This window comes from Pseudonaja textilis, chromosome 7 (assembly GCF_049901715.1).
Source record: "Pseudonaja textilis isolate UNSWEBS1 chromosome 7, rPseTex1.2, whole genome shotgun sequence".
Lineage (NCBI taxonomy): Eukaryota > Metazoa > Chordata > Lepidosauria > Squamata > Elapidae > Pseudonaja > Pseudonaja textilis.
Window position 1 is genome coordinate 54,709,842 of NC_141996.1, and position 26,085 is coordinate 54,735,926.

At 36.1% G+C, this 26,085-nt stretch overlaps 1 protein-coding gene across 2 annotated transcripts; it reads left to right on the forward strand.

The window, feature by feature from the left end:
• Positions 1-25,513, forward strand: RRP1B (ribosomal RNA processing 1B). 2 transcript variants are annotated; one of them, XM_026713616.2, is made up of 16 exons: positions 1-233; positions 559-641; positions 5,289-5,346; positions 6,119-6,204; positions 9,822-9,883; positions 11,623-11,752; positions 12,307-12,371; positions 12,766-12,932; positions 14,705-14,796; positions 15,333-15,430; positions 15,544-15,563; positions 16,526-16,651; positions 22,367-23,058; positions 23,773-23,907; positions 24,288-24,354; positions 24,748-25,513. In XM_026713616.2, exons 1-16 carry the CDS (start codon positions 89-91, stop codon positions 24,936-24,938), a joined length of 2,217 nt encoding a protein of 738 aa, XP_026569401.1. In that variant the 5' UTR covers positions 1-88; the 3' UTR covers positions 24,939-25,513. The 2 variants fall into 2 exon arrangements, with proteins under 2 accessions (XP_026569401.1, XP_087793798.1); XM_087937672.1 differs by lacking the exons at positions 1-233; positions 5,289-5,346 and having other exon boundaries at positions 553-641.
• The last annotated feature ends 572 nt before the right edge of the window (positions 25,514-26,085 follow it).

Sequence of the window (26,085 nt, forward strand, 5' to 3'; positions counted from 1 at the left end):
GACGCCATTCACGGGCGCCAAGGAGCGGCTTCAGGCCGATGTAGCTGCGCCTCTTGTTCGGGAAGAAGGGACGTGGTTGTTGGGGATTATGGCTCCTGCTGCTGTCGTCTCTGCTGGGCAACCTCCTGAGATCCAATTTGCTCAGAGGTTGGCCTCGAACGAGAAACGGATTCGGGATCGGGCGCTAAAAAAGCTACGTGGCTACATGACGCTCAGGACCCAGAGACTAGAGGGTAAGGTTGGAGAAGCACGTGGGACAAAACATCCGTGTCAGGCCAGCGGGAAGGACCATCTCCAAAGTGTTAGGAGCAAAAGATGCATTAAAATGTTGTTTATATGAATAGCGTGACATATCTGCTACATTTTAACGGCTAATATGACAAATTGATATTTGATTGCACAATTCTACATAGTTCTCTGCTAATTGTGTATTTTTGGCAGATGGACGATTCCACTCAATTATACATAATTCTTCGCTAATAAATGGGTTTCCATCACCTAAGCAGTTGCAGGGCAAATTTCAATTTACTTTTTAAATAATTAACTTTTGTGTTATAGGTTCCTTCAGCCAAGAAGAATTGTTAAAAATATGGAAAGGATTATTTTACTGTATGTGGATGCAGGATAAACCTCTCTTGCAGGTATGTTATATGGAGTTGGAAAGGATCACAAGGATCATTTAATCCAGGGGTTCTTAACTGGCAGGTCCACAACCCTTTGAGGATCCATGAACAGATTTCACAATGTCTATGAATTTGTATGGGGGGGGGGAATACAATTTTATTTTCATATGTATGTATTGTGATATTACTTTTTAATATTTGAGCATTATATTTGAGCATAATTGATCTTCATAGATTTCATCAGACTGGAAATTATAGAAAGGAGATCAGAAGAGGGTGGGGATAAATCTTGAGAATTGGGAGAAAAAATATCAGAAAATGATGAAGAATGGAAGAAGGATTAAGGAAAAAAGCCAAAAGTTGATAGAGAATGGTAAGCAAGCCAAAAAAACAACAAACTAAGACAGAAGAGAGACTTAGAGATGAGGGACTCCACATGAAGAGGTACCTTAGTAGTAAAACATATATAATAGATTTTGAGGGGTTTGGACTAAGAATTAGAAAGAATATGAAGGAATAATTAAAATAGAATAGTTATGAAAATGGGATTTTATAATAGGTTAGTTAAGTAAGACAGATAAATGCTTATGGAAGATATAAGTGGCTAATACCTAAGGTGGAAAAGGGAAGGTTAAGTGGAGCCTGATAGAGAATAGATATAATTATGTAGTATAGGATAATATTTTAATGAATTAAATTATATATGTTCTGTATAAAAGACAATGAGGATACATTATGTTTTTGATATTATTGGCTAGAAGAATAAGATGGAAAATATATTTGTGCAAAAATGACGAGTTAGAGGGAAGGGAGCATTTAGAAAATTAATATATGCAACTGTGGCAAATGTACCGTATTTCCCCATGTATAAGCCACCCCTTTTTTCCAAAATTTTCAAGCCCAAAAAGTAGGGGGGTGGCATATACAAAGCAGGTACACTTTTTATACGTGAAAAATGCATAAAATAATAAAGTAGGAATAAACTGGTTTTCCAGCAGTATGCTATACTTTTTTGTAAAAATTGTACATGATGATACGATTACGAGTGCGAGTACGCGATAGAAATGCATACGCTAGGCATCGGCCTGAATGCTTCGTTCCTACTCTCGTTCCGATGCGTAGATTGCTAGCGTCGCCCGCACCGCTTTCGGCGTCATGACCGAAGTTGTAGATCTAGACGTCGAATTTTGTTTCTTTGTAAATTTTCTTTCTTCATAACTTGTTTCTCTAATAAAATATTTTTTTCAAAACTTCACAGTCCAAAAATTGGGGGGGTGGCTTATACAAAGGGGGTGCTTATACATGGGGAAATACGGTAATATTGGAAAGGGGATGAAATTTTAAATGATTAATGAAGTTATATAAATATACTAAACTGAAATAAGTTGAATATAAGATCAAGGAAGATAGAGTGATTAAAAATAAAGCAATATAAAGCAATTTATGAGAATATAAATAAAAAAATTGGTAATAGATGATGTAATGTTAGAAAGCTGTAATGATTAATGAATTGATATGGATAGACTAAATGGTAAATATGCTGAACATAAGAATATATCACTAAGGAAGATAGAGATTGATTAAAAGTAAAGAGACTGATACAAATTTATGAGAATATAAATAAGAAAATTTGGTAATAGAAAATGATGTGATGTTAGAAAGCTGTATTTGCGATTGTGGATATGATGGATTTAAAATGTAAAGCATCTGGAACCACAAGGTTCTCTCATAGATGTATTCAAATAATTAAAAAATAAACTTTTTATACAAAAAAAGATTTCACCAGACTCTCGGGCACACAAAAAAATAACTTATCTAATCCATGGCACAAAAAGATTTAAGAACCTTTGATCTAGTCCAATCAGCTTTGGTGTATAATAAAGCTAATTAAGGTTAAATATTGCATGAGACATGACTCCAGCTTTTTGAAAGCCTTAAGAGATAGTGACTCCACAATTCCATAGATTGATTACTCCATTATACATCCAGTACAGATCTTACTAATAGGAAAATTTCTCCTGTACTTAGACAAAAGAGCTGTAACATATATCCATTACCAATCCTAGTTTCTGTGGAATGGAACACTTACTCTTTTGCCTGTCTGAATCCTGATATCCTGTCTCATAGTTTTCTTTTCTCCAGGCTGAACATCCCTAGTTTTTTCAGTCTGTCCTCACAGGGCAGGTCACCAAATCCATATATCATGGTGGCTAACCTTTTTGGGTTCCTGTGCCAAAAACAGTGCACACGCACTTGCTTGCCAGCACCCAGAATGCAATGTGTGCCCCCCCTCCCCATGCCCCCTGTGCATGCGTGTGCAATCCCCCACCCCCTTACCTGCACTGCGCCTGACAGCTGATTTTTCAGCTGGTTTGAGGCCTTTTTCGGCTTCTCAGAAGCTTGGGAAAAGCCTCTGCAAGGCTTTTCAGGATGAATTATAGGCCTGTTTTGTCACTTCCAATATTACAGGAAGTGATGAAACGGGCCTATAATTTGGCCCAAGCCTCTGGGAGGCCGAAAAAGGCCTCAAACCAACGGAAAAAAATCAGCTGTGAGGTGTGCACATGCACAGTGAGGTAAGTTTGCCTGTGACTTGCATGCCATCACAAATGGCTCTGTGTGTCACTTGTGGTACACGTGCCACAGGTTTGCCATCACGGCCCTATATCATTTTTGTTGCCTTCCTCTGAACCTGTTGTAATCTATCAATGTTCTTCTAGAAATATGTTTAGAATCATACTACTAAGATGTAGTGTTACCAGTTCAAAAGTAGAGGGGGATAAGGAATTCATTATATCTTTGCTACAGTATTTCTTCTGATCCATCCCAGAACTGTGTCACTGCTTCTAGAGATTGCTTTACACTCCTGGCTCATAACTTGTTCTCAATTCAGCATGTGTCTTATATTTTTTCCTTACTAAATGAAAAGGTAGTTTTCAACTTATAATCATTTGTTTAGTGACTGTTCAAAGTTACAATGGCACTGAAAAAAGGTGACTTATAATGGTTTTTCAACTCTTGTAACCATTGCAGCATTGCCCTGGTCATGTGATCAAAATTTGGCTGTTTAGTAACTGACATATATTTATTTCTGTTACAGTATCTTGTGGACATGTGAACGGTCAGATTGCACACAAGTGGCCTGCTTTATTTGTTCTTATATCTTTCCAGATATAAATGGAAAGTAATTACTCTTAGTTATTCCCATTTAGAATTTCTGAGGTTCTTTTTAAACATACATGTCATAAAATTTACTTTTACAGCTGTGCTGTATGGTACTGTTTTATACTGTATTATGAGAAACCAAGAAGAAAAAAGAAGTCAATAAATCTTAATTGCTTTGTAGAGGTAGTCCTCAATTTACCACCAAAATTGGGATCAGATTTTCTACCATAAATTGTTGCAGTCATAAGTAGAATCATCCTGTAACTGTGCTGGATTTTTCAACTATTCTAATGATGGTCATAAGTCAAGTTACACAATCGTAAGTGCAAGTCCAGTTTAACTAATGGTGTTTTTGCCACTTTGTATCAGAAACCAGCAAAAACTTGTCAAAAATTGTGATGAGATGACACATGACCATGGCACCTGGTCATAAATGTGAGCTGGTTGCCAAGGGCATGAATTATAATTACAAGGGTAGGGTGATGGTCATAAATTCAGATTTAGATTGTAATTGACTTTGGAAGCTGTTGTTGATTCAAACCATTATTAAACAGTGGCTGTAAGTCAAGGAATACCTGTAAAATCTTTGTTCAAATTTTTACAGCTATCTTAATGCAGATATATTAAATCCAGAATTATGATACTGTATAATATATGCTCATCTGTTAGTAACTATAGATGTGAGGGAAGTATGTATTCATCCATTCATAATAATTTACTTGTATTCTATGCCACCTGCTCTGTGGAATTCCAGGCAGCAATAATATTGATGGGCTCAGTGAATAGGTATTTTGACTATTGTCCAAACTTTTTCATTTCGTTTCCACGGACTGAAATAGAATGTTTTATGCCAAAACATTTAAGTTAGTATTTTTCTTGAGACATGATAAATTTGTCAGCTTTTCCAGACCTATTATTTTTCAGTTTTGTTTTCGCAGCAGCTCTTATCATCCTAGTTAGTATAGCTAGTGCCTATTTGGAAAGGCCTTCTGCTGTTGAATCATTAAAAACATGGTTCATAAATTTAAGCCATTATATTCATTTTTGGTTTTGGTTTTAAAGATGGTTTTCTAATTATTTGTATAATAAATTATTTATTGATTCTGTCCTAACTGATTACCAGTTTTTAAAGTAAATAACCATTCTGGTATATTAATATTCTGATATACTAAAATCTAAAATATAGACAGTCTCTTAATGCTTCTCCACAGAAGTATAAATTAAGAATCTCATGATCATATATGAGGTTGTTTGATCTACTGGTAGGAAACCTCTGCATGTTCTAGACCTTCAGTGTCAGGTTGTCTTTGTATTTAAACTATGACAGAAGAGCTTAATTAAGCCCAAATTGTATTGGTGCTTATACCCATCGTCAGTTTTCTATATTTAGGGAAGGTCTGATAGCAGGGTCAGCTTTCTGAGAGGGGAATTTCCTGAATATTATACTAATAGGAATCTACTTGTGTGACATTATTACTAAACAAAATTCTAAATTTCCAGGAGGAGTTGTCAAATAATATATCACAACTTATCCATTTAATCGAGAATATGGATACTCGTAAGTCTCTTCATTTTTATTTCTTTTATGTTCAGGAGCTTATAGCCAAGGCTTTGCATCACAGTGCAAGGAAGAATCAGTTTATGGAGCCAGAAATTTATTTCCTGGAGATGTATCAAAATCCTTAAACAACAACAGTATTTCTAACACATACCATTCTTGGAGCAGAGTGCAAGATTAAATGGCAACCATATTTAGATTCTTTATAGCTTAATGGTCTAGAAAGAGGTAGCAACAACAAACCCCAAATTTGGATGCATTTAAAAAGTGCTTAGATATTTTTAGACAAAACTTTTAATTGCTGCAAGTCATAACTTTATAATGATGCATCTCCGAACACAAACTGCTGAGAAATATAGGTAGGAGGATTCTGTTGTGCTTTCTTCTACTTCTCCATACTTTACTACCCACGGAGGCCTGGTTAACTGCTGTGGAGGTGGTATAGTAATCAGGCCTTTGGTGTAATGTTCTCTGAGAACAGGTGACAAAAAGAGAATACAAAAAAAGGAAGGTTGCCCATTCTCAGCTTTGGCACTATATATGCCAAGATTTCAGCTCAGATGGATCAGCATTAAGAGAATTCAGTGTTTAAGGTTAAAGTGAGGGGGTTGGGGGGAAGCAGACTATAGATACCCAGCCCTTCACCTCCTTTGGTGTGTCTGCTGCTGGGATTCTTAAAAGATTAATTTTTCTATCACTTATGAAAGGTGACTGGAAATTTATGAAGAAGAAAATATGTAATTTCAACATTATATTTATTATCTCAAAACAGGACACTTGTTCATTCAGACTTTCTGGCAAACTGTGAATCGTGAATGGAATGGAATAGATCGATTGCGTCTAGATAAATTTTACATGGTAAAGTTAAATTCTTCTTCCCTTTTGAAAAACTCCTTGGGAAAAAGAGAACGTGTAGAATCAGAATCAGACCTTAGAGGTCTTCTAATCCTGCTCAAGGAGAAGACCCCGTACCACTTCAGATAGGTGGCTGTCCAGTCTTTTCTTAAAGCCTCCAATATATCCAGGGATATATTGTTCCACAAAAAAAAAAATCACTTTCAAAAATAAGATTGGTAATAAAACAAATTAACATCAATTTAAAATGCATTTTCTCATTTAAATGTGCTAATGCCATGTGTTTATATTCTTATAAAAAGCAAAAATAAAAAATTTGTTTGAAAAGAGCTTCCAAATCATAGCACATGTCATTTTAATCCAGATTTCATTTCAAGTCCTTTTATTTACTTGAATAATTAATGTACACTACACATAAGAGTAATGTAACTGGTTGGTGGGTTTTAGTATTTTAGTGAAATTATGTTCAGATTTTATTATGGTTGGTATTCCAAATATTTGTATTAATATTAATGCATTCATAATGTTAATGGAGTATAAACATTATGAATCTTGGTAGATTCTGTGATATAAAAATAGAAAAATAAATATTCATGCCCTGTTATACAATTGAATTGTTAATATTTTAGTCAAAACAAAGAAAAAAATTATGTAACTTAGCATATACAGTCAAAATTTCTATATACAGATGAAACTCGAAAAAATAGAATATCGTGCAAAAGTTCATTTATTTCAGTAATGCAACTTAAAAGGTGAAACTAATATATGAGATAGATTCATTACATACAAAGCTAGATAGTTCAAGCCATGATGTGTCATAATTGAGATTATTATGGCTTACAGCTCATGAAAAGCCCAAATCCACAATCTCAGAAAATTAGAATAATTACATGCAATTAATAAAACAAGAATTGTACATAGAACAATATCGGACCTCTGAAAACTATAAGCATGCATATGTACTCAGTACTTGGTTTGGGCCCCTTTTGCAGAAATTACTGCCTCAATGCGGCGTGGCATGGAAGCTATCAGCCTGTGGCACTGCTGAGGTGTTATGGAAGACCAGGATGCTTCAATAGCGGCCTTCAGCTCTTCTGCATTGTTCGGTCTCATGTCTCTCATCTTTCTCTTGGCAATGCCCCACAGAATTCTCTATGGGGTTCAGGCCAGGAGTTTGCAGGCCAATCAAGCACAGTAATCCCACAGTCATTGAACCAGGTTTTGGTGCTTTTGGCAGTGTGGGCAAGTGCCAAGTCCTGCTGGAAAATGAAGTCAGTATCCCCATAAAGCTCATCTGCAGAAGGAAGCATGAAGTGCTCCAAAATCTGGTAGACGGCTGTGTTGGCCCTGGACTTAATGAAGTGCAGTGGACCAACACCAGCAGATGACATGGCTCCCCAAATCAACACAGACTGTGGAAACTTCACACTGGACTTCAAGCATCTTGCAGGGTGTGCTTCTCCATTCTTCCTCCAGACTCTGGGTCCTTGGTTTCCAAATGAGATGCAAAAGTTGCTCTCATCAGAAAAGAGGCCTTTGGACCACTGAGCAACAGACCAGTTCTGTTTTTCTTTAGCCCAGGTAAGACGCTTCTGACATTATTTGTTGTTCAGGAGCAGCGTGACAATAGGAATACGACATTTGAAGCCCATGTCCAGGATCCGTCTGTGTATGGTGGCTCTTGATGCACTGAATCCAGCCTCAGCCCACTCCTTGTGAAAGTCCCCAACACTTTTGAATGGTCTTTTCCTGACAATCCTCTCCAGGCTGCAGTCATCCCTGCTGCTTGTGCACCTTTTTCTTCCATACTTTTCCTTTCCACATAACTTTCTATTAATGTGCTTTGATACAGCACTTTGGGAACATCCAGCTTCTTTTGCAATTACCTTTTGAGGCTTTCCCTCCTTTGGAGGGTGTCAGTGATGGTTTTCTGCACAACTGTCAGGTCAGCAATCTTTCCCATGATTGTGCTTCCTACTGAGAGACCATTTAAAGGCTCAGGAACCCTTTGCAGGTGTTATGGCTTAATTAGCTGATTAGAGTGGGACACTTTGAGCCTAGACTATTGAACCTTTTCACAATATTCTAATTTTTTGAGATTGTGGATTTGGGGGTTTCATGAGCTGTAAGCCATAATCATCTCAATTATGACACATCGCAGCTTGAACTACCTTGCTTTGCATGTAATGAGTCTATCTCATATATTCATCTTTTAAGTTGCATTACTGAAATAAATGAACTTTTGCACGATATTCTAATTTTTCAAGTTTCACCTGTAATTCTTCAAATAGGATTCCTAGTTCTTAAATGCTTGTTCAGATGCAACAAGAGATATGAGTTATTTGAACCATTACAGGTAGACCTGGAGTTATGATAGCTAATTCAGTGACCATTATTACAATGGTACCAAATGAGGGGGACTTACAACCATCCACACCATGATGGTTATTGTGGTGTCCCCAACGTCACAATCTGGGTGCTCAGGCACCTGACTCAAGATTATGACATTGCAGCAAGCTACCATAACAATTGCCTTTTTTGACCTTACCTATAACTTCCCACAAAAAAATTCAGTAAGAAAGCAGGCAGTGAAGATCATAAGTTGCTTCTGCCAGTTTTTATCCCACGTTTTTGAGATTTATGAGAGTTCAAGGACTTTATACTCTCTAGCATGCGCACACCTTCTGCCAGCTCACTCTTGTTCCCTAGTACCTGTCTATGGCTCTTGTTAGCCCATCTGTACTCTCCAGTGCCTACTCTCAGCACTTGCAAACTCCATGTGCTCCTTGCCTGAGACTAAGGCCTATTGTTTTGTAAATAACAAGTTATTTGCCAAAGTCATGGTAATGGGAATTCTATTGTTATTTCCTAAGCAAATGCTTAATTTGATCCATAATGTTCATATGACTGCTCTGGAGATAATAGGAACGTATCTGGAAGGTACCTGATTTGAGAAAATGGTCCTAGTCAGTTTAATAGATAGATTTTAATTGTAATTAGGAAATAGAAGTGTTATAAGACATGCTATCTAGAGCCTATGCTATATCTTAACCTCCATATCATTAGTGAATTTAGCAGTTGGCAAAAATACTTATTTGAGGGAATGGATTTGTTTAACAGCCATGTGGTTGCCTAATGACCACTTGGTTCACTTAAAAACCATGATGGCTGATTTTATGGCTGTCATAAAAACAGTTGTAAAGACAAGTCAAATCACATGATGACCCACTTAATGACTGCAACAAGTTATGACCTAGAGTCTGGGCTCCGTTGTGGCCATTAAGTGAGGACTACCTGTACCTCCTTTTCCATTGTAAAAATACTGTCCTGTATTCAGTGAATGAACAAGACACTGGGCTCGTCTTTCTCACTCCCACAACCAAGACCTTTATTCTACTCAGAAACAGTGGATGCACAGAAATTCACTATGCATTCAACTAACATAGCATAAACTCATAACATGTAAACATCCAACTCCTCCATGTCCTCCATGTTCTGTGTACAGAATATCCCTATGTTGTTCAAATTCTTTCAATATATTGAGTGCTGTCCTATAAACTTAGTAACATGGTGGGAAAAATTATGTGCATCGTTTGTTTTTTGTTTTTTCCCTAACCTAGTTGATCCGCATGATGCTGAGGCAGTCCTTTGAAGTTCTGAAAAGAAATGAATGGAATGCAAGGTAGGCCATATCTGTTGTTTGTATAGTGTGTTGTTTGTATAGTGTGTCAGTCTTATGACCTTTTGATTTTATCATTATAAATACCTCCCCATCGTGTTTGTAAATCATGTTTTATGGTGCACCTAGTTTTGTAAATCAGATCGTGGCTTAGCATGATAGGTACATTCATTGAGTTCTGTGAGATCAATATTTACTTGCTTAACTACCAAACATAGCATTTCATCTATTAAAAATGATGTCGACATGACATTTCTTGTAACTTAGTGTTCTAATGAACATCAGTCATCTGCTCATTGATTTAATATCATCTGATCTTCAGGTAGTCCTCGACTTACGATCATTCAGTGACCATTCAAAATTGCAGTGGTGCTAAATGAAGAGACATACAACATATACTCAAAGTTATGACCACCACAGTTCCCTCATAGTCACCTGATGAAAATTTGACAGCATGACAATCTTCTTGCTCTTACAACTGACCACAAGGACAGTGCAACTGTCCCTATCAGCTGTCTTTCCCCTCATCCTCCCCTTCTGGGTGCCTTGGGGCTGCTTCCCACCCAGCTAAGTCCCCACAGGCTTTGGGCCTATTTTCTGCCCATTGCCTTGGTCCTTCTCCCTGCCTTGTCATGTCTATCTACACTTACCTCTTCCAATGATTGTCTTTCCAAAAGATAGCCCAACCAGTGCAACAGTTTCCAGGAACCACGTGTGAACTGGGGAAGTGCTGCCATCCTGGAAGTGGGTACCATTTGTGTAATCTCTCAGAAGGGTGCAATTTTCCACATTGGTATCCATCTCCAGAATGACACAAGACAGCCTCTGCAGGAAGGCTGCATATCACACCAGCTGGGCACTCTTTTGGAAAGATGTACTTCAAAAAGGTAAGTGGAGGAAAGTATGATGGAGCAGTGAAGAGGCCTAAAGCTATGTGACCCAGAAACATGGGAAGTGGGCCTGAAGCCTGTGAGGACCCAGCCAGGTGGGAAGCAGACCCAGGTTCTATGGGGATCTAGACAGGTGAAAAGCTTTGCAAAGAAGACCTTGGGTGGGGGATGCCGTGGGAGCACAGGCCATACGTGAATTGGTGAAATGCCATTTCTGGGGGCCTGGTCCTGAAACAGAATGAAGGCCTGCACCAGGTTTGCCAGGGCCTCCCCCACCCTGAGGTTCCCTGTACTTCACTTAATGACCACAGTGGAAAGAGCTGAGATTTCAATTGTTGAGGGAGGGAGGAGTGTCATATGGGCAACCACTATGACATCATAATTTGGGGCTGAATTGTGGTCATAAGTCAAAGACAACTATATATAACTCCTCCCATTACTCTATATCAAAGAAGGCACAAAATTGAAACCAAGCTGGGAAGTTGCATTAATTGTACCATTAAAATGTACACCTGCATATGTTTATAAAATACAGTAGCTCTTTAATTTTAATTATGATACAAATCCTATTCAGTGAAATTGTGATACAAGATGTGGGATCGCCTTTTAAAATGAAGTAATAAGATCTCAGCTAACTATTTTTTTAAAAGTGTATACTGGTGAGAGATTTGGACCCTGTTTCAGTGTGCACTTCTGTTTTTTTGTTCCCACATTATGTGGAGATGAAACCATTTGGTCCATGCTTTGCCAAATGTATTTAGGCGAGCACTTTTTGGACCTGACAAAAGATTTTATGATGTAATGTAACTGAATAGCCTATGCCGCTAATATTATTTTTACATTTATTTCCAGTTTAATTGAACGATTTCTGAATATGTTAATAATGGAAGTTATGCATCCAGATAGCCATGCTCCCATTGGTATTAAATTGCATTTCATTGATATCTATCTGGAAGAACTGGCTAAAGTTGGAGCTAAAGAGGTCAGTAGCAAATTTTGTGACATTTAGGCTTCTCCATGCTGGCCCCTCACCTGTAAAGCATCAGGTTAGGGGAAGATCATTACACTTTACTTCTTTATAAAATGTATTAAAATCACTGGTGTCAAGTTTTTACTGTGTAATGCTCTAAAACTCAGTTTATTTTATTTTGTGAACAGTGCCCTGGTTTCCAATTAGTTTTATATATATGAAAGGAATAAAAGCAAATAAGAGTACAAACAGAAAGTACAAAAGGGAATAAATGTTAAAAAGTTAACTTTACCCATTAATCCCAGTATGTAAAAAATCATTTTTAATTGCTTGTCACCCTCTCTAAATCTAACATAATTTCTCTTTTCCTATTGTTTATCTTTTAAGTCAAAAAATACAAATCCATGGGCTTCACCAAACAAACCTTGTCAGCAAAAGGTGTTTATCAAAATATGACAATGCCCTGTTTTCTATGACTATAATGTTATACAATATTTTAATTTAAATTTCAAGAGTCATCAACTTATACATAACAATATTTAAAATGTATATTTTTATCTTTACAGCTCACAGCAGACCAGAACATTAAGTTTATTGAACCATTCTGCAAAATTATTGCCAGGACCAAGGAGTATGTTCAATTCTTGACAATATTTATATTAATATACTGTTTTAAAAATAGTAAATAAAAATCTGAATGGGAGTGCAGAACAAAGGAAAAGTTACTGTGAAGGATAGCAACATGTTGACTATGAGAGAAATATTTTTTAAACATGCCTGGAAGTAAAAGTATGTGTAACTATAGCAACAACATTTCTATGTAGCCATTATAGAAATGAATGTTCTTGATCCTGCTGCATACCTCAGAAAATTAGAGAATTATAATCATGTGATTGTCTGTTTTTCCTTTCTTATTTTCTGAATGACTCAGAACTTGTTTACGAGTTAGGTTACAAAGAAGTTCTATTAACCACATTCCCTAAATATATTCTCCTCCTCCCCCCCACAATCTTTTCGCTGTTCAGTCATCTTATGCTGCAAGCCATAATCTGTGGCATCTTTGAAACCATTGTGGATCAGTCCCCATTTGCCATAGAAGATTTAATGAAAGAACTAGAAACTGGCAGTGATGTTGACAGTACCTCAGAAGATGAAAAATGGACTGACAGAGAAGATACAGAAATGGCCAGAGGTAAGACTCATTTCCCTGACACTTCCTTTGGAAAATTCTAGAAAAATATCTTCCAGTGTTTTCTTCACAGAACTTTCTTTTAGCACATAAGCTTCTGTGAATACAGTTCATTTAGAAGGAAATGGAAATTAGAGATTTCCATTTCCTGGAAATATCTAAAGAGATATTTCCTGACACTTGTTTTCTAAGCAGAATTTAAAGTTTTGCTTTGTCTTCTAACAAGCCTCTGTCCAGTATTTATAAAAGGCTGTGTTCTCTTTTATTTCCTCCAGCTCCTAAATGATTTCAGATATACCTTCTCTGCTGAAAACATTACTTATAGGTAGGCTGTGTTCAGTGTTAAAGGAGAGGTTTTCTTCTCATATATCAGGACTTCCCCTTATTTCCTCATATTACACATTCAAATGCTCTCTAAAGGTCCTGTAACACAGGGGTCACCAACCTTTTGGACCTCAGGGACCACCAATCTCATAATTTTAAATCCCAGGGACCACTAACCGATTCTGTGGGTGTGGCCTAATTTGTGGGTGTGGTCATGTGACTGATTGGGCATGGCTTGTATGTAAATATTATAAATATTTGTAGGTCTAGGTGTTTTCGGGTCTTTTCCCGGGTAAGATTAAGAGTATCTTGGCGACGTTTTGGCGAGGTCCCACTCGCCATCCTCAGGCTGGTGCTTTTGGCTTCGTGCCAGGGCAAGCAGATTTATAAATATTATATATTATATAAATATTTATTATTAGATATTTATTATATAATATTTATTATATAAATATTTATTTTTCAATATTTATTTATATAAATATTATAAATTATAAATATTTATATAAATATTGAATTTTTTATTTAAAAAAAGAGCAACTTTTACCCAAAATCCAGCAAAACAGGCAGGCAGATTGAGTTGCTCACAGAATCACAGATTCATTCAGAGATCTATCTATCTGCCATTGGCTAGCTCAGTCTGTCACATAAAATATGCTTGCAAGCAAACTCATAAAATTTGCTAGCAAGCAAACTCACAAAATTAACTCACAACACATCATGTATGTAAATATTGAATTTTTTATTTTAAAAAAAGCAACTTTTGCCCAAAATCAGGCAAAGCAGGCAGGCAGATTGAGTTGCTCACAGAATCATTCAGTGATCTATCTATCTGCCATCGGCTAGCTCAGTCTCTCAAATTTGCTTGCCGTGAATCTGCACTGAATTTGCTTGCAAGCAAACCTTTAGTCCTAAGGAAGGTTCAGCTGTGCTAAGCCGAAGATCAAAAGACTAGCTAGAAAGCAAGAAATCCAACCATTTCCTGCTTCCTAGCTAATCTAAATCTCCCGGCACGGCAGAACAGATGATGGTCAGAAAAAGGAAAAATAGCAATTTAGCAGGCAAGTTTGCCGGGTAAGGAGTGAGTGGGTGGGGAGGGTTCCCGCGGGCCATGTGGGCTGCACAGCCTTGTGTTTCTGCACAGCCTGGATTAATTGCTTTGGGGGAGTGCTCTGGGGGTGAGATTTCTCTGCGGCCCACCAAAATTTTCTCACAGCCCACCGGTTGACGACTGCTGCTATAACAGATTTGGTCATACAGTGACAAATGACAGGACTTCACAAGATAAATTATGCAATCATTTTCTTGGAGATACTAAGCTTTATTGGCTAAATGAAGGCAGGAAATATTTTCCCATGTTGATCAGGAATGAAGCAAAGAGGAGAGTGAAGTGGATAGGACCATCCGTTTGATCTCTGACACTTCATTTTTGGTTTTTCTTTATAACATAGGCAGGGGCTTGTCAAACAAACTGTCTCCAAATTCAGAGACACATGGTAATATTTCAGAAGATATAGAAGCTAACATTGGACCTGTTCTTCAGGTAGGCTCCACCTTTATTAAATTACTAGTTTTAGAACTCTGGTTACTAAAATTATGGGAATTGTGGGACCAGATTGGGGAAGGCTGATGCAGGGTTTGAAAACTTCTGATTTAAAACTGATAAATTGCACTGGCTACTTTATTTTCAATAGCTGAAAATTAAATCAAGCTATCAATCCCCCCCCCCCGTGCAATATTGGGGGGGGGGGTGGCATCTCTAAGGTGTATGTACTTCAAGTTCTGAGGAACATCAGATGCCATTTGAGCAATTCAGCATGTATTGACTCATAAACAGTGATGGTCCCAAGTCTTCCTGAATGTCTTACTGTGATTTTGTTAAAGTGGATACTTAATTGTTCATCAGGCTGTGATGAAGGGACCTAGTAGGAATTTGCGTGGATTTAGGCTGGTGAGAAAAAGTAAATATTTTGATGGTAAATAGAAAAAGGAAAGAATGGTGTTATGATACTAACATTTTAGCATTTTCGAATGAAATTATTTTTAAAATTGATCTAAGTTGCTTTCTTTTTTTGACAGTTTGATTATGCAGCAATTGCCAGCACAATCTTTGAGTTGAGCAGCAGAAAAAACACACCTGCTTTTAACAGAAAGCGCCTCTACAAATTGATTAAAAAGTATGTTTCCTGAAATTCCTTAAGTCCTTCATTTTTCCACACCAATAAATCTGGTACTTTCTGTTATGGAAAATGAGTAAAACAATATAATTTCTTTTCACTTCTCTTTCCAGATTTCAAGATCTTGCAGAAGGTAAGACTTCATCATTTTTTCAAGCCTTTGGCAAAGCATAGCATGAATAGAAAATATACACTAGAGTTTTATGTATTATCCTTTGAAGGAATAATCATGATTTTCAACATCAGTGCTTAAGGGAAAGGGAAAGTAAAGTGCATTGAGTTGTTTTCTAATACTGATGGCTTTGTGGTCATGTCCATATAGTGATCTTGGGAACAATAAGGAAGTATTTGCCATTTCATTTTCTGAGATAATTTGGGAATTCTCAGAGAACTCTAGGATTTCCTGGTGGTCTCCTAATCATGCACAAACCAAGTCTGATCTTTCCTAGCTTCTTTCAGGCTCAGGCAATATGCTGGTACCTGAACTGGACTTACATTATCACCTAAATCAGATTACAGTACTCTTTACAGCTGGAATTAGAACTTTTTCTCCCCTTCATGGAAAGCCACATAGTCATTACAGTTGCTGGAGTCGGTGCCAAAAACATGTGAGGCCAGCCCCTTTTCCCTCCACTTTTCCTTACTATTAGGCTTCTGTAAGATGAAAATAACTGGCATGTTGTTTTATTGTAATATAATATATTACTTGGGTGCAGATACATTTATATAGTGTTGACTGCGGACCATTAACATTCTGATTACTTAGATAACTTATACTTATTGTTTTCTTTATCTTTGACAGTTTATGCCTGTTATCAACGATTTCTAAAATGTTAATATTGTTTAAATTTTACAACAACTGTAAACTGTTCCAGCATTCTTAACTGATTTAAGGCTCTTTGCAATTAAGCCTGGGGCCCTGATTACCACCACTGATTTCAATTTTGTTCCTTCAAGTAAATGTTTTATTTACTATAAAATATTCATGATAGCATACATGCATGAGTTTTAAAAAAGCATGGATGTTAATATGAGCGAAGAATCTTTCCAAGAATCTTTGGCTTGTGGCAGTTCTTATTCTGATGTCCTTTTCAGGCAGTTTCCCTCAAAATGATTTCCCCGAAGATGTCTCTACAGATGAGGATGATGATACCTTCAGCAGGAAGAAATTGAAAAGAAAATCTGGGAAACCCTTAGATAAAGTTCAATTGGAGAAAAAAGGTAAGGAAAAAAAATCTGTTTGTTTCTTGATCACAGTAAACATTTTTAATTATAATTGGTTGAATCAGCTATAGAAGTCATAGTTTGTACATACTGTATTTTCCCCAAAAATAAGATTAACCCCCAAAATAAGAGCCTGGTTTTGGGAGGTGGGACTAATGTAAGACCTACCCCAAAAATAAGCCCAAGGGAGTGTGGGTGTGGCCAGCACAAGAGGTGGTGAATGCATGGGGGGAGCAGCCATAGCCCACCATCCCCTTGGTGCAGTTTAGATAAGTCCAAAGGTGCAGGCTGAGTGGGAGACAGACGATGCGGATATGCTGAGCAGTTGCCAAGCTCAAAGGAGGCTTGCACAGTGACACTGGCAGCAGGTGTGGAGGCAGAGGCACAGGGGAGTGGGGAGGCAGGTGATTCTGATGCCCCGTGCGGGCGCCTGCCCTGTGCTGCCCGAGGTAAGCCAAGAGACAGTTAGACAGAGTGGATGGTGTGTTGGGATTGCCTCCACCCCCCCCGCACCCACTGCCTGTGGCTCCTCCGGGCACTTTTTGCCCAGAGGGAGATGAAGCTTTGTTCTGCTTGCAAATGGGGCACTTTGAAACGGTACTAATTGTAAAAGTGTCCCATTTGCAAGGAGATGAAAGTTTGTCTCGCTCTGGGTGAAAAGTGTTTTGGTGCCTATGGGGGTCTTGGGAATGGAGCAATTTGTGGCCCATGGGGTGCTTAGGTCTGGTCCCACAGGGCTGCCCTAGAAACAGTGAAGGACTGGCCCGCGGTGCCTCTGCCAGCGAAAGCAGAGCTTGGGAGGGCTGCACTGAGCTCCGTTTTCACTGGCAGAGGGCTGCTGGAGGCCATCACAGGTGAAAGCAGGGCATGGAGGGGGCACAGGCAGCCCACCCAAGGTCTGTTTTCAAGGACAGAGGCTACAGGAAGCTGTTGCAGCCAAAAACTTAGATCGGGAGCCTGTTTTCGCTGGCAGAGCACTCAGGCCACCAGAGGTGGCCCTGACAAGAGTGATGTCAAGCTGGCCATGCTCACCTTGGCCACGTGCACCCTGGCTTCCGAGGTCAAACACAACCCTGATGCAACCCTCAATGAAATTGAATTTGACACCCCTGCTGTAAGCTGTTGCGGCTGTGGGCAAGCAGATGGTGGGAGGGAGCAGGTGGTTGGCCGCAAAATAAAACATCCCACAAAAATAACATCTGATGGGTCTTTTGGTCCAAAACAGATATAAGACCTGGTCTTATTTGGGGGGAAACACGGTAGCACTAAGGCACAATCAGTGGGTCTGCTAACTACACTAAACCCAAAATTAATCTTTTTAAAATATATATATATTTTATTTTACAACATATCCATCTTTCAATTAAACTGTGTCGACTGAGTACATATATCTTGTGCACATATTTATATTAAATATATGCCTCTTACTATATCAGTAGTTACATTCATATTAAAAACTACTCATCCTTATTTATCTTATCATTGTAGTAATCTTAATACCACATTAAGCCTTATAATCATTGACCTTCTTTCTTTATTTTCCAACCATGTATAAAGTAAATCCCATATCTTATAATATTCCATTTCTTCTTGTTTTTAATTGCCAATGTTAATTTGTTCATTTTTGCACATTCTAATATTTTCATAATCACCTCTTCCTCTTATCGAAATCTTTTCCTTTTTCCAATTTTGAGCAAATACAATTCCAGCTGCTGTTAATATATGTATGATTAAATATGTTTTTTCTATACTATAGTTTTCAGGTAAAATCCACAAGAAAAATATCTCAGGTTTCCAATCTATGTGTTGTTTTATCATCTTTTCCAACCATGTGTGTATTTTTGTCCAATATCTTTTAGCTTCTGTACATGTCCACCAAATATGGGTGGTGTCTGGTAGCATTTCCAGCATTTAGCTGATTTATCTTTGAACATCTTTGCTGGCGCAAAGTGCCATCTATAAAACATCTTATACAGATTTTCTTTTTTTTTTTTGAAAACAATTTTATTAATTTTTCAAAACAAACAAAACAAATAAAACATAAAAACATCCAGCTTTCTTTCATAAATATACAAACAGTGTGTCGGTTGGTTTACCAGTTTTTGTGCATTCATTTCGTAGTCTCAATTACAGTTATATTACATAATAACTCATATTATCAATCAAAAATTATATATCCTAATATCACTATTAAACAATCATTTGACTATAATTTTATTCATTCATACTTTACGAGATAACTATAATTTACTTAGTTTATTTTATAACAAATCATATAGTCATACCAAATCTACCCTGAAAACATTTTATAGATATGATATCAATAACAAAGAAAAGAAAAAATATCTTTTTATATATTAATTATTATCTAAAATTCTAAATATTCTATTATTGTATTTTATCATCCAACCATTGATAGAAAAGGTCCCAAATTTTATAGAATTGTTTATCCTCTTGTTCTCTAATTTCAAATGTCAATCTACTCATTTCAGCACATTCCAATATTTTCTTAATAATTTCTTCCTGCAATGGTATTTTTTCATTTTTCCAATTTTTAGCAAATACAATCCTAGCCGCTGTTAATACATTTACAATCAGATATTTCAAGTCTTTGCTGTATGTATCAGGTAAGATTCCCAATAGAAAGATCTCTGGTTTCAAATCTATGTGTTTCTTTATCATTTTTTCCAACCACATGCGAATTTTAGTCCAGTATTTCCTAGCGTCCTCACAAGTCCACCACATATGGTAATATGAGCCGGGTATCTGATGACATTTCCAGCATTTTTCAGATTTATTCTTGAACATTCTTGCTATTCTTGTCGGGAAAAGTGCCACCTGTAAAACATCTTATACAAATTTTCTTTATAAGCTATTGACATTGTCATTTTATAATTTTGAGACCACAATTTTTGCCATTTCTCTAAATCAATCCCATATCCAAAATTCTTCCCCCAAGCAATCATAGTTTCTTTAACTTGTTCTTCCTCTAGTTTAATTCCCAGTAAATAACCGTATAATTTTTTAATCACCTTTTCATCAGTACCTGTCAAAATCTTATCTAGATCAGTCAGTTTATCATAAAATCCCTCTGCTTTAGAATCTTCATCATACCTTGAGTGTATTTGCACATATGGAAACCAATTCATCTTTATACCTTGTTCCTCTAAATTTTGCATCAATTTAAGTTCACCCTTTTCATCCAGTATTTCCCCATATCTAACTGTTTGTTGCTTCTTATAAATTATAGGGTAGGAAAATGCTTCAATGGTTGATAACCAAACTGGAATTTTCAAATAACATTGTCTTTTGATCTTCTCCCAATTTAACCACAAAGATTCCGTATATGATGTCTTCTAAAATAACCCTGTGTTTTAGTTCCCTTATACCATAAAAAGGCATGCCAACCATGCCTTTTCCGAGCCTAATTGGTATTGTTTGAAACAAATATAAGATTCTGGGTAAGATATTCATCTTGATTGTTGAGATTCTCCCTATTAATGACAATTGTAGATTTTCCCATTTCTTCAAATCTAAGGCTATCTGTTGTTTAAGTTTAATATAATTATTCTCTTTTAACGTACTACATCTTGATGTCAAATATATCCCCAAATACTTAACCTTGTTCATGACTTGAATTTTCAATAGGTCTGCCAGTTCTTCTCTTTGTCTTAGTAACATATTCTTTGTCAAAATCTTTGTTTTATCTTTATTTTTTTTCAGACCAGCCACCTCACCATATGCCTCTATCTTTTCCAATAGTTTTGGAGCTGTTTCTAAAGGGTCTTCCAAAATAAAGGCTAAATCATCCACAAAAGCTTGCAGTTTAAATTCTTCCTTTTTAGTTTTCATTCTTTTTATGCTTTTATCATCTCTAATATTTTATTCAACACTTTCAAAGTCTCCTCGTTCTCCTTGTTCTTCTTCTAATTTCACACCTAATAAATATACAATTGCTTAATCTTTTCTTCTGTTCCTATTAGGATTTTATCTAATTCCGTCAATTCATTATAAAACCCTCCGCTTTAATAGCTTTTTCATATCTAGAATGTATTTGCATGTATGAGTACCAATTCATATCAATCCCTCATTCATTCAGTTCTTGTTTTGAGTTCACCCTTTTCATTTAAAACAACTTTATATTTAACAATATTTCCCATTTTAAGAATATTGGGTATATAAACATTTCCATCATGGATAATCGGACTGGAATCTTCAAATAATGTTGTTCCCTTGTTTTCTCCCATATTGACAATAAAGCATTTCTTACATAGTGTCTTTGAAAGTAGCCGTGTATGTTATTTTTCCCATATCATAAAAATGTGTGCCAGCCCAATTGCAAATAGTGCACCTCCAGTGTCAATAGCCTTGTATTCCTGAACACAATCCATTCTTTCATCCACATCAATACCACAGTTTGGTAATATAATTCCCAATTGAGTATCCCAAACCCTCCTCTGGTTCTTGCATCCTGTAACAATTTTAATTTAATCCTTGCTTTTTTTCCCTTGTCATATATATTTTAATATTATTTTGTTTAAATCATCAAAATATTTGTTCTCCAATTTTATTGAAATTGTTTGAAACAAGTATAATATTCTTGATAATATATTCATTTTATCCCTAAAATTGAAATTGTTTGAAACAAGTATAATACTCTTGATAATATATTCATTTTATCCCTATTAGTGATAGTTGCACATTTTTCCATTTTTTCCAGGTCTATCTTAATCTGTTGTTTTAATTTATAATAATAATCTTCTTTAATCATCCCACATCTTGGTGTTAGTTGAATCCCCAAATATTTCGCTTTCTTTGTGATCCATTAATTCTCTATTTTGCTTTTCTGTAACATTTTTCACTAAGATCTTAGTTTTTTCCTTATTTATTTTCAGTCCCACAACTTCTCCATATTCTTCTATCCTTTTTATCAGTTTAGGTCCTGTTTCTAATGGTTCTTCTAATATGAAAACCAGATCATCTGCAAATGCCTGCAATTTATACTCTTCCTTTTTTATCTCCATACCCTTTATTTCCTTATCTTTTCTAATATTTCTGTTTAACACTTCCAATGTCAATACAAATAACAATCTTGTTCCTTTCTTAATATTAATTTTCCCAGACATAGCACCATTTACCATTATTTTTGCTGTTTGTAGTATATTGCTTTAATCATTTTGATAAACCTCTCCCCAAAACCCATTTCTTGCATTTGTACCAACATGAATTGCCAGTTCATGTTGTCAAACGCCTTCTGTGCGTCTAAGAATATCAGTGCTGTCTGTTTTTCTGGGTGTGCTTCATAGTATTCCAATGTGTTCAAAATTGTCCTCATATTGTCTTAGATTTGTCTCTTGGGCAAGAAACCATTTTGATCAGCATGTATGAATTGATTTAAGAATCTCTTTAGCCTTTCTGCCATTATTGAAGCGAATATTTTATAATCTGCATTCAATAAAGATATCAGTCTCTAGTTTTTTATCTGTTGCAAATCAGATTCTTCTTTCGGTATGAGAGTAATTTAAGCCTCCATCCATGAATTAGGTACTCACCCAGTCCAGATATAATTATATTATGGTTCAGCATTATGCATAAAACACACAATTTCATATAATCTGCTAATTTGGGCTGCTGGTATTATTATAGAGTTGTCTTACAACTCTTACAACTAGAGATGCTATTCAACTAATATCACTTAATTTTTCTTGACAGACAACAATCAAACCCAAAAGAATGGTGATGAGGAAGAAGAGGCCAACAGAGGGCTACAAAAAAAAAGGAAGAGGAGAAAATCCAGTCGGAGAGCTGATACTTGCATGCCAACTAGAAATAATGAGAATAGACCAGTTAGTGTTGAATCCAAGACACCAGATCGAGCCAACGAATCCTCAGATATCAGGAAATGGCAGAAATCTTCAAGTGCAGAGAACAATGAAGTTGCTTCAGTCATTCCCATTGAAGGACTTGGTGATGATTCTTCTTTGAAGTCATTGACATGTTTAGCCAATGGCATAAAGAAGCCTTCTCCACACAAAAATGGGAGCCTACCAAAAGTTCCTAGAAAAATTATGTGTCAGAATGGACAGAATTATGACAATGAAGAGGACCCTAATTATCGTACTACAGGACGCCACACTGGTAAAATTATGAAATCAAAGCCAGGAATCACTGGAAAGCTTTTGTCTGAAGAAAGTGTTAATCTGCCAGAGAAGAAATGCCTTGTAGAGTCAGAACCTATTGTGCTTCATAAAGTCAAGTTGAAGAGAAAAAAAATGTTGGGGAATTTGGGGAGGACTATATGTTCCAAACAGAAAGCAATTGACTTGAAAATGCAAAGAAAAAGCAAGAAAGGCCCAAATTCCATAGAAAGAAATGAACTTGAAAACAAGAAGAGGAAGAACGAAGTAGGTGGATCTACACTGTTGAATTTTTCAAATTAAATCATTTTCTAAATTTTTTAATCCATTTTCTGAAATGGAAAAAAGCATTCTTACTCTAGTGCAATTGGTTGGTGATAAAATAGCATCAATTTAATGCTGTAATTTCACAAGTTAATTTTAATTTAAAATTCTACATCCTTGTGCTAATTAATTGGCTAACTGAAAAGAAAATTGTTATAAAAGGCTAAAGGAAGACCAAACATTTAGGGATATTGAGAATGTATGTGTACACCCTCTGATTTATTTTTATAATAATTTCCTTATCAGGGCTATATTTAAGCCTTTCATCTGTTAAGCAAATGTGAACAGTTGGAGAAACAAAGAAAAAAAAACCCATTTTAAATTGAACAAATTTTGCATTTCCTTAAATGTAAAAAAACATTTTATTTGGAAATCCTAAATCATTTTTTTGGGAAAAGAACATCATTTTGCTCTTTTCAAAATATTTATCTTTTATTCTTTAACTTCCCTGAAACAGACTATGCATGTTATTTCTTAGGTCTGGTTCCCATGGAAAGGCATTCAGGTAGCTATCAATGGATTTATAAATCTCTCAATTGGATTTAATGTGTCCATATAAAAATAAAGGAGGGAGGTGGGGGGATGGAAGAATTTTTAATAGATGAACGTATGTGCTATTTATATTATGCATACTTTCTGTTCTTTTTCTTCTTGCAGGAAACTGTTGGTATTGGCCTACCAATAAAGAAAACAAAGGAAAAGGTGGAGAATGATTTTGTGAAGTTTGCAAAGACAGCTTTACCAAAGCCAGCCTTCTTTAGAAAAGCTAAAAGAAGCATTACTGCCATGCCGGTATGATAATGTTTCTATAGTTTATATCTTGAGAATGTTTAGAATAACAGTTTGAGTCCCTTTTAAACAATGGCATTTTTCAATGTGATATATCACTGCGTTGGTGCCCTTGTTCTCTAAAGATTGCTTGTTTAGTCTCAGTTCTGAGACTAACTATGCAATTCTACAAACTTACTGCTTTTAGAATGACTTTTGCAAACTTATCTGTGGGCCATCTGGCCACTTGCAGGACATTGGCAAATTGGATGATGGTGTATGTTGGCTGATGCTTTCTAACTATTACATATGATTTGGTTCAATATTCTAATAAGGATGTTAAAAAATACTTTAGGCAATAAAGATTTAATTAGCCCAGGAAAACAACTATATTTGTCTTTTAGTTAAGCAAGCTGCAATCTTCCAGCTACAAAAAGGTTACCTTTGGATTGAATAAGAATATGACAACTGGTAAGATATTTTCTTTCTTGCTTTGAAAGGCCTGTGTTATCATATCATTTGTGCAATAAACTAAATGTTAGAGTTTTTTCTGGCCAAAGACTTAACTTCATTTGAATTATTACATAAGCATTGATGTTGTTAAAATGGCAGTGATGCATGTATTTTGCTAGAAGCATAAAAGCATATTTTGCTCTGCTGAGGTCCCCATCTAAGTAGCATGTGAAAAATAAATTGGTTTAAAAATTAAACAATGTCTGCATTCTGAGGATCTTTTGCTTATAAAAAAAAATATTAGAAGGATGTAGTTTTTCTCCCTTCACTTACACATTAGTACTTTACATGCCTAGTAACAAGGTAACACAGAACATGTAATGTTTTTCTTTCTTATCTTTTGGTTTACAGAATTTAAGAAGACAGACAAAAGTATCTTAGTCAGTCCAGAGGGAGTCTCCCGAGTAGCTTTCAATCCTAAGCAAAAACCACCCCATGGAGTCCTAAAGTCCTCCTCTGGCTCTTTGATGGAAACCCCTCAATTAAAGAAGTCTCTTGTAATTCCAGCTAAGAAGAGACCAACTGCTATGGATTTCTTCTAAGCCCAATAAATCGAAAAGAATTTTGTTGTGAATGAATGATAGATATATGATATATATATATGGAGTGACCTCAGGTTTGAAAATCTGTTTTTCTAAAAACAAGTTATCTAATGAATATTTTTATAAAGCTTTATTTTAAGCTGCTTTTTGGTGTAGTCTTTATTATTTTAATCTTAATGGGCTCTTTTGTTTTCTACTCTGTTTCATTTTTCCTCCTCACACCTTCCATCTTCCTATCTAACACTTTGGGTTAAAATAAAAATATTTATTGAAAACAAGTTTTTCAAAGAGAAAAAATCTTTGTCTAAATCACTTGTTTTAATAGTATAAATTAAAACTGTTACTATTCATACACATGGTGCACTTCACATATAGTGCTTAAGCATGTGTGATAATATTCTTAGCAATTTGAGAATTGCTCCTCTGTTCAGAAAATGTATGTGTTCTAGTCTGATGCCCCTCAGATATGTTGTGAATAAAATTCCAAGCCAGCATAATCCATACTTACATGGAAGATAATCTACTATATATTTTTCTCTAATAAATGCATGTTTATGCAGTTTGTCTTCACAAAAGTATTCAATCAAGGCGTTGTTCTTCCTCTATTAAAATGAACTAAATTATCACTTTTGCAGAAGCCTCTGTGCTGTTTGATTACAGGGTAAGGATAGTTAATAAGGCTATTTGAATCAAAAAGAGGGGATGGGATTCACTATATCTAAAGTCCTGCTGATGCCAGCAGGATGCAAAAAGTATTTTGCTGGGAATCTTTCTCCCACCTTCAGAGTTCCTGTCTTGTCAATTTGCAATACATGGAAACAAATAGCTTTACTGATTAGATTCACCATAACTTGGGATCAAGCTGGGGAATAGAAAGGTTTGAGTTCCAACTGTTAGAACCATGCCACCAGCTATCTTTTTAGATAAATGGCAAGACTTTTTTTTCTGCTGGCACTATGGTACTGGAATTTCAAGGATAGATTTTTTTTTCTCCGTCCATCTCCATCTTTACCAGAATGATTCAAAAAATTTATATAAAGTTTGGAATAACTTCCAGGAACCAGTCTTCAGTATGTAATATGCTGATGTTACCATGCCTCTCTTCATTTTGATGTTATGAAATTATTTTTACATCAAATAGTTATTT

Coding starts and splice junctions, on each gene's coding strand:
- RRP1B (XM_026713616.2), top strand. CDS start 89: ATGGCTCCTGCTGCTGTCGTCTCTGCTGGGCAACCTCCTGAGATCCAA. Junction 234..558: donor CAGGACCCAGAGACTAGAGG/GTAAGGTTGGAG, acceptor TTTGTGTTATAG/GTTCCTTCAGCCAAGAAGAA. Junction 24,355..24,747: donor GAATAAGAATATGACAACTG/GTAAGATATTTT, acceptor TTTGGTTTACAG/AATTTAAGAAGACAGACAAA.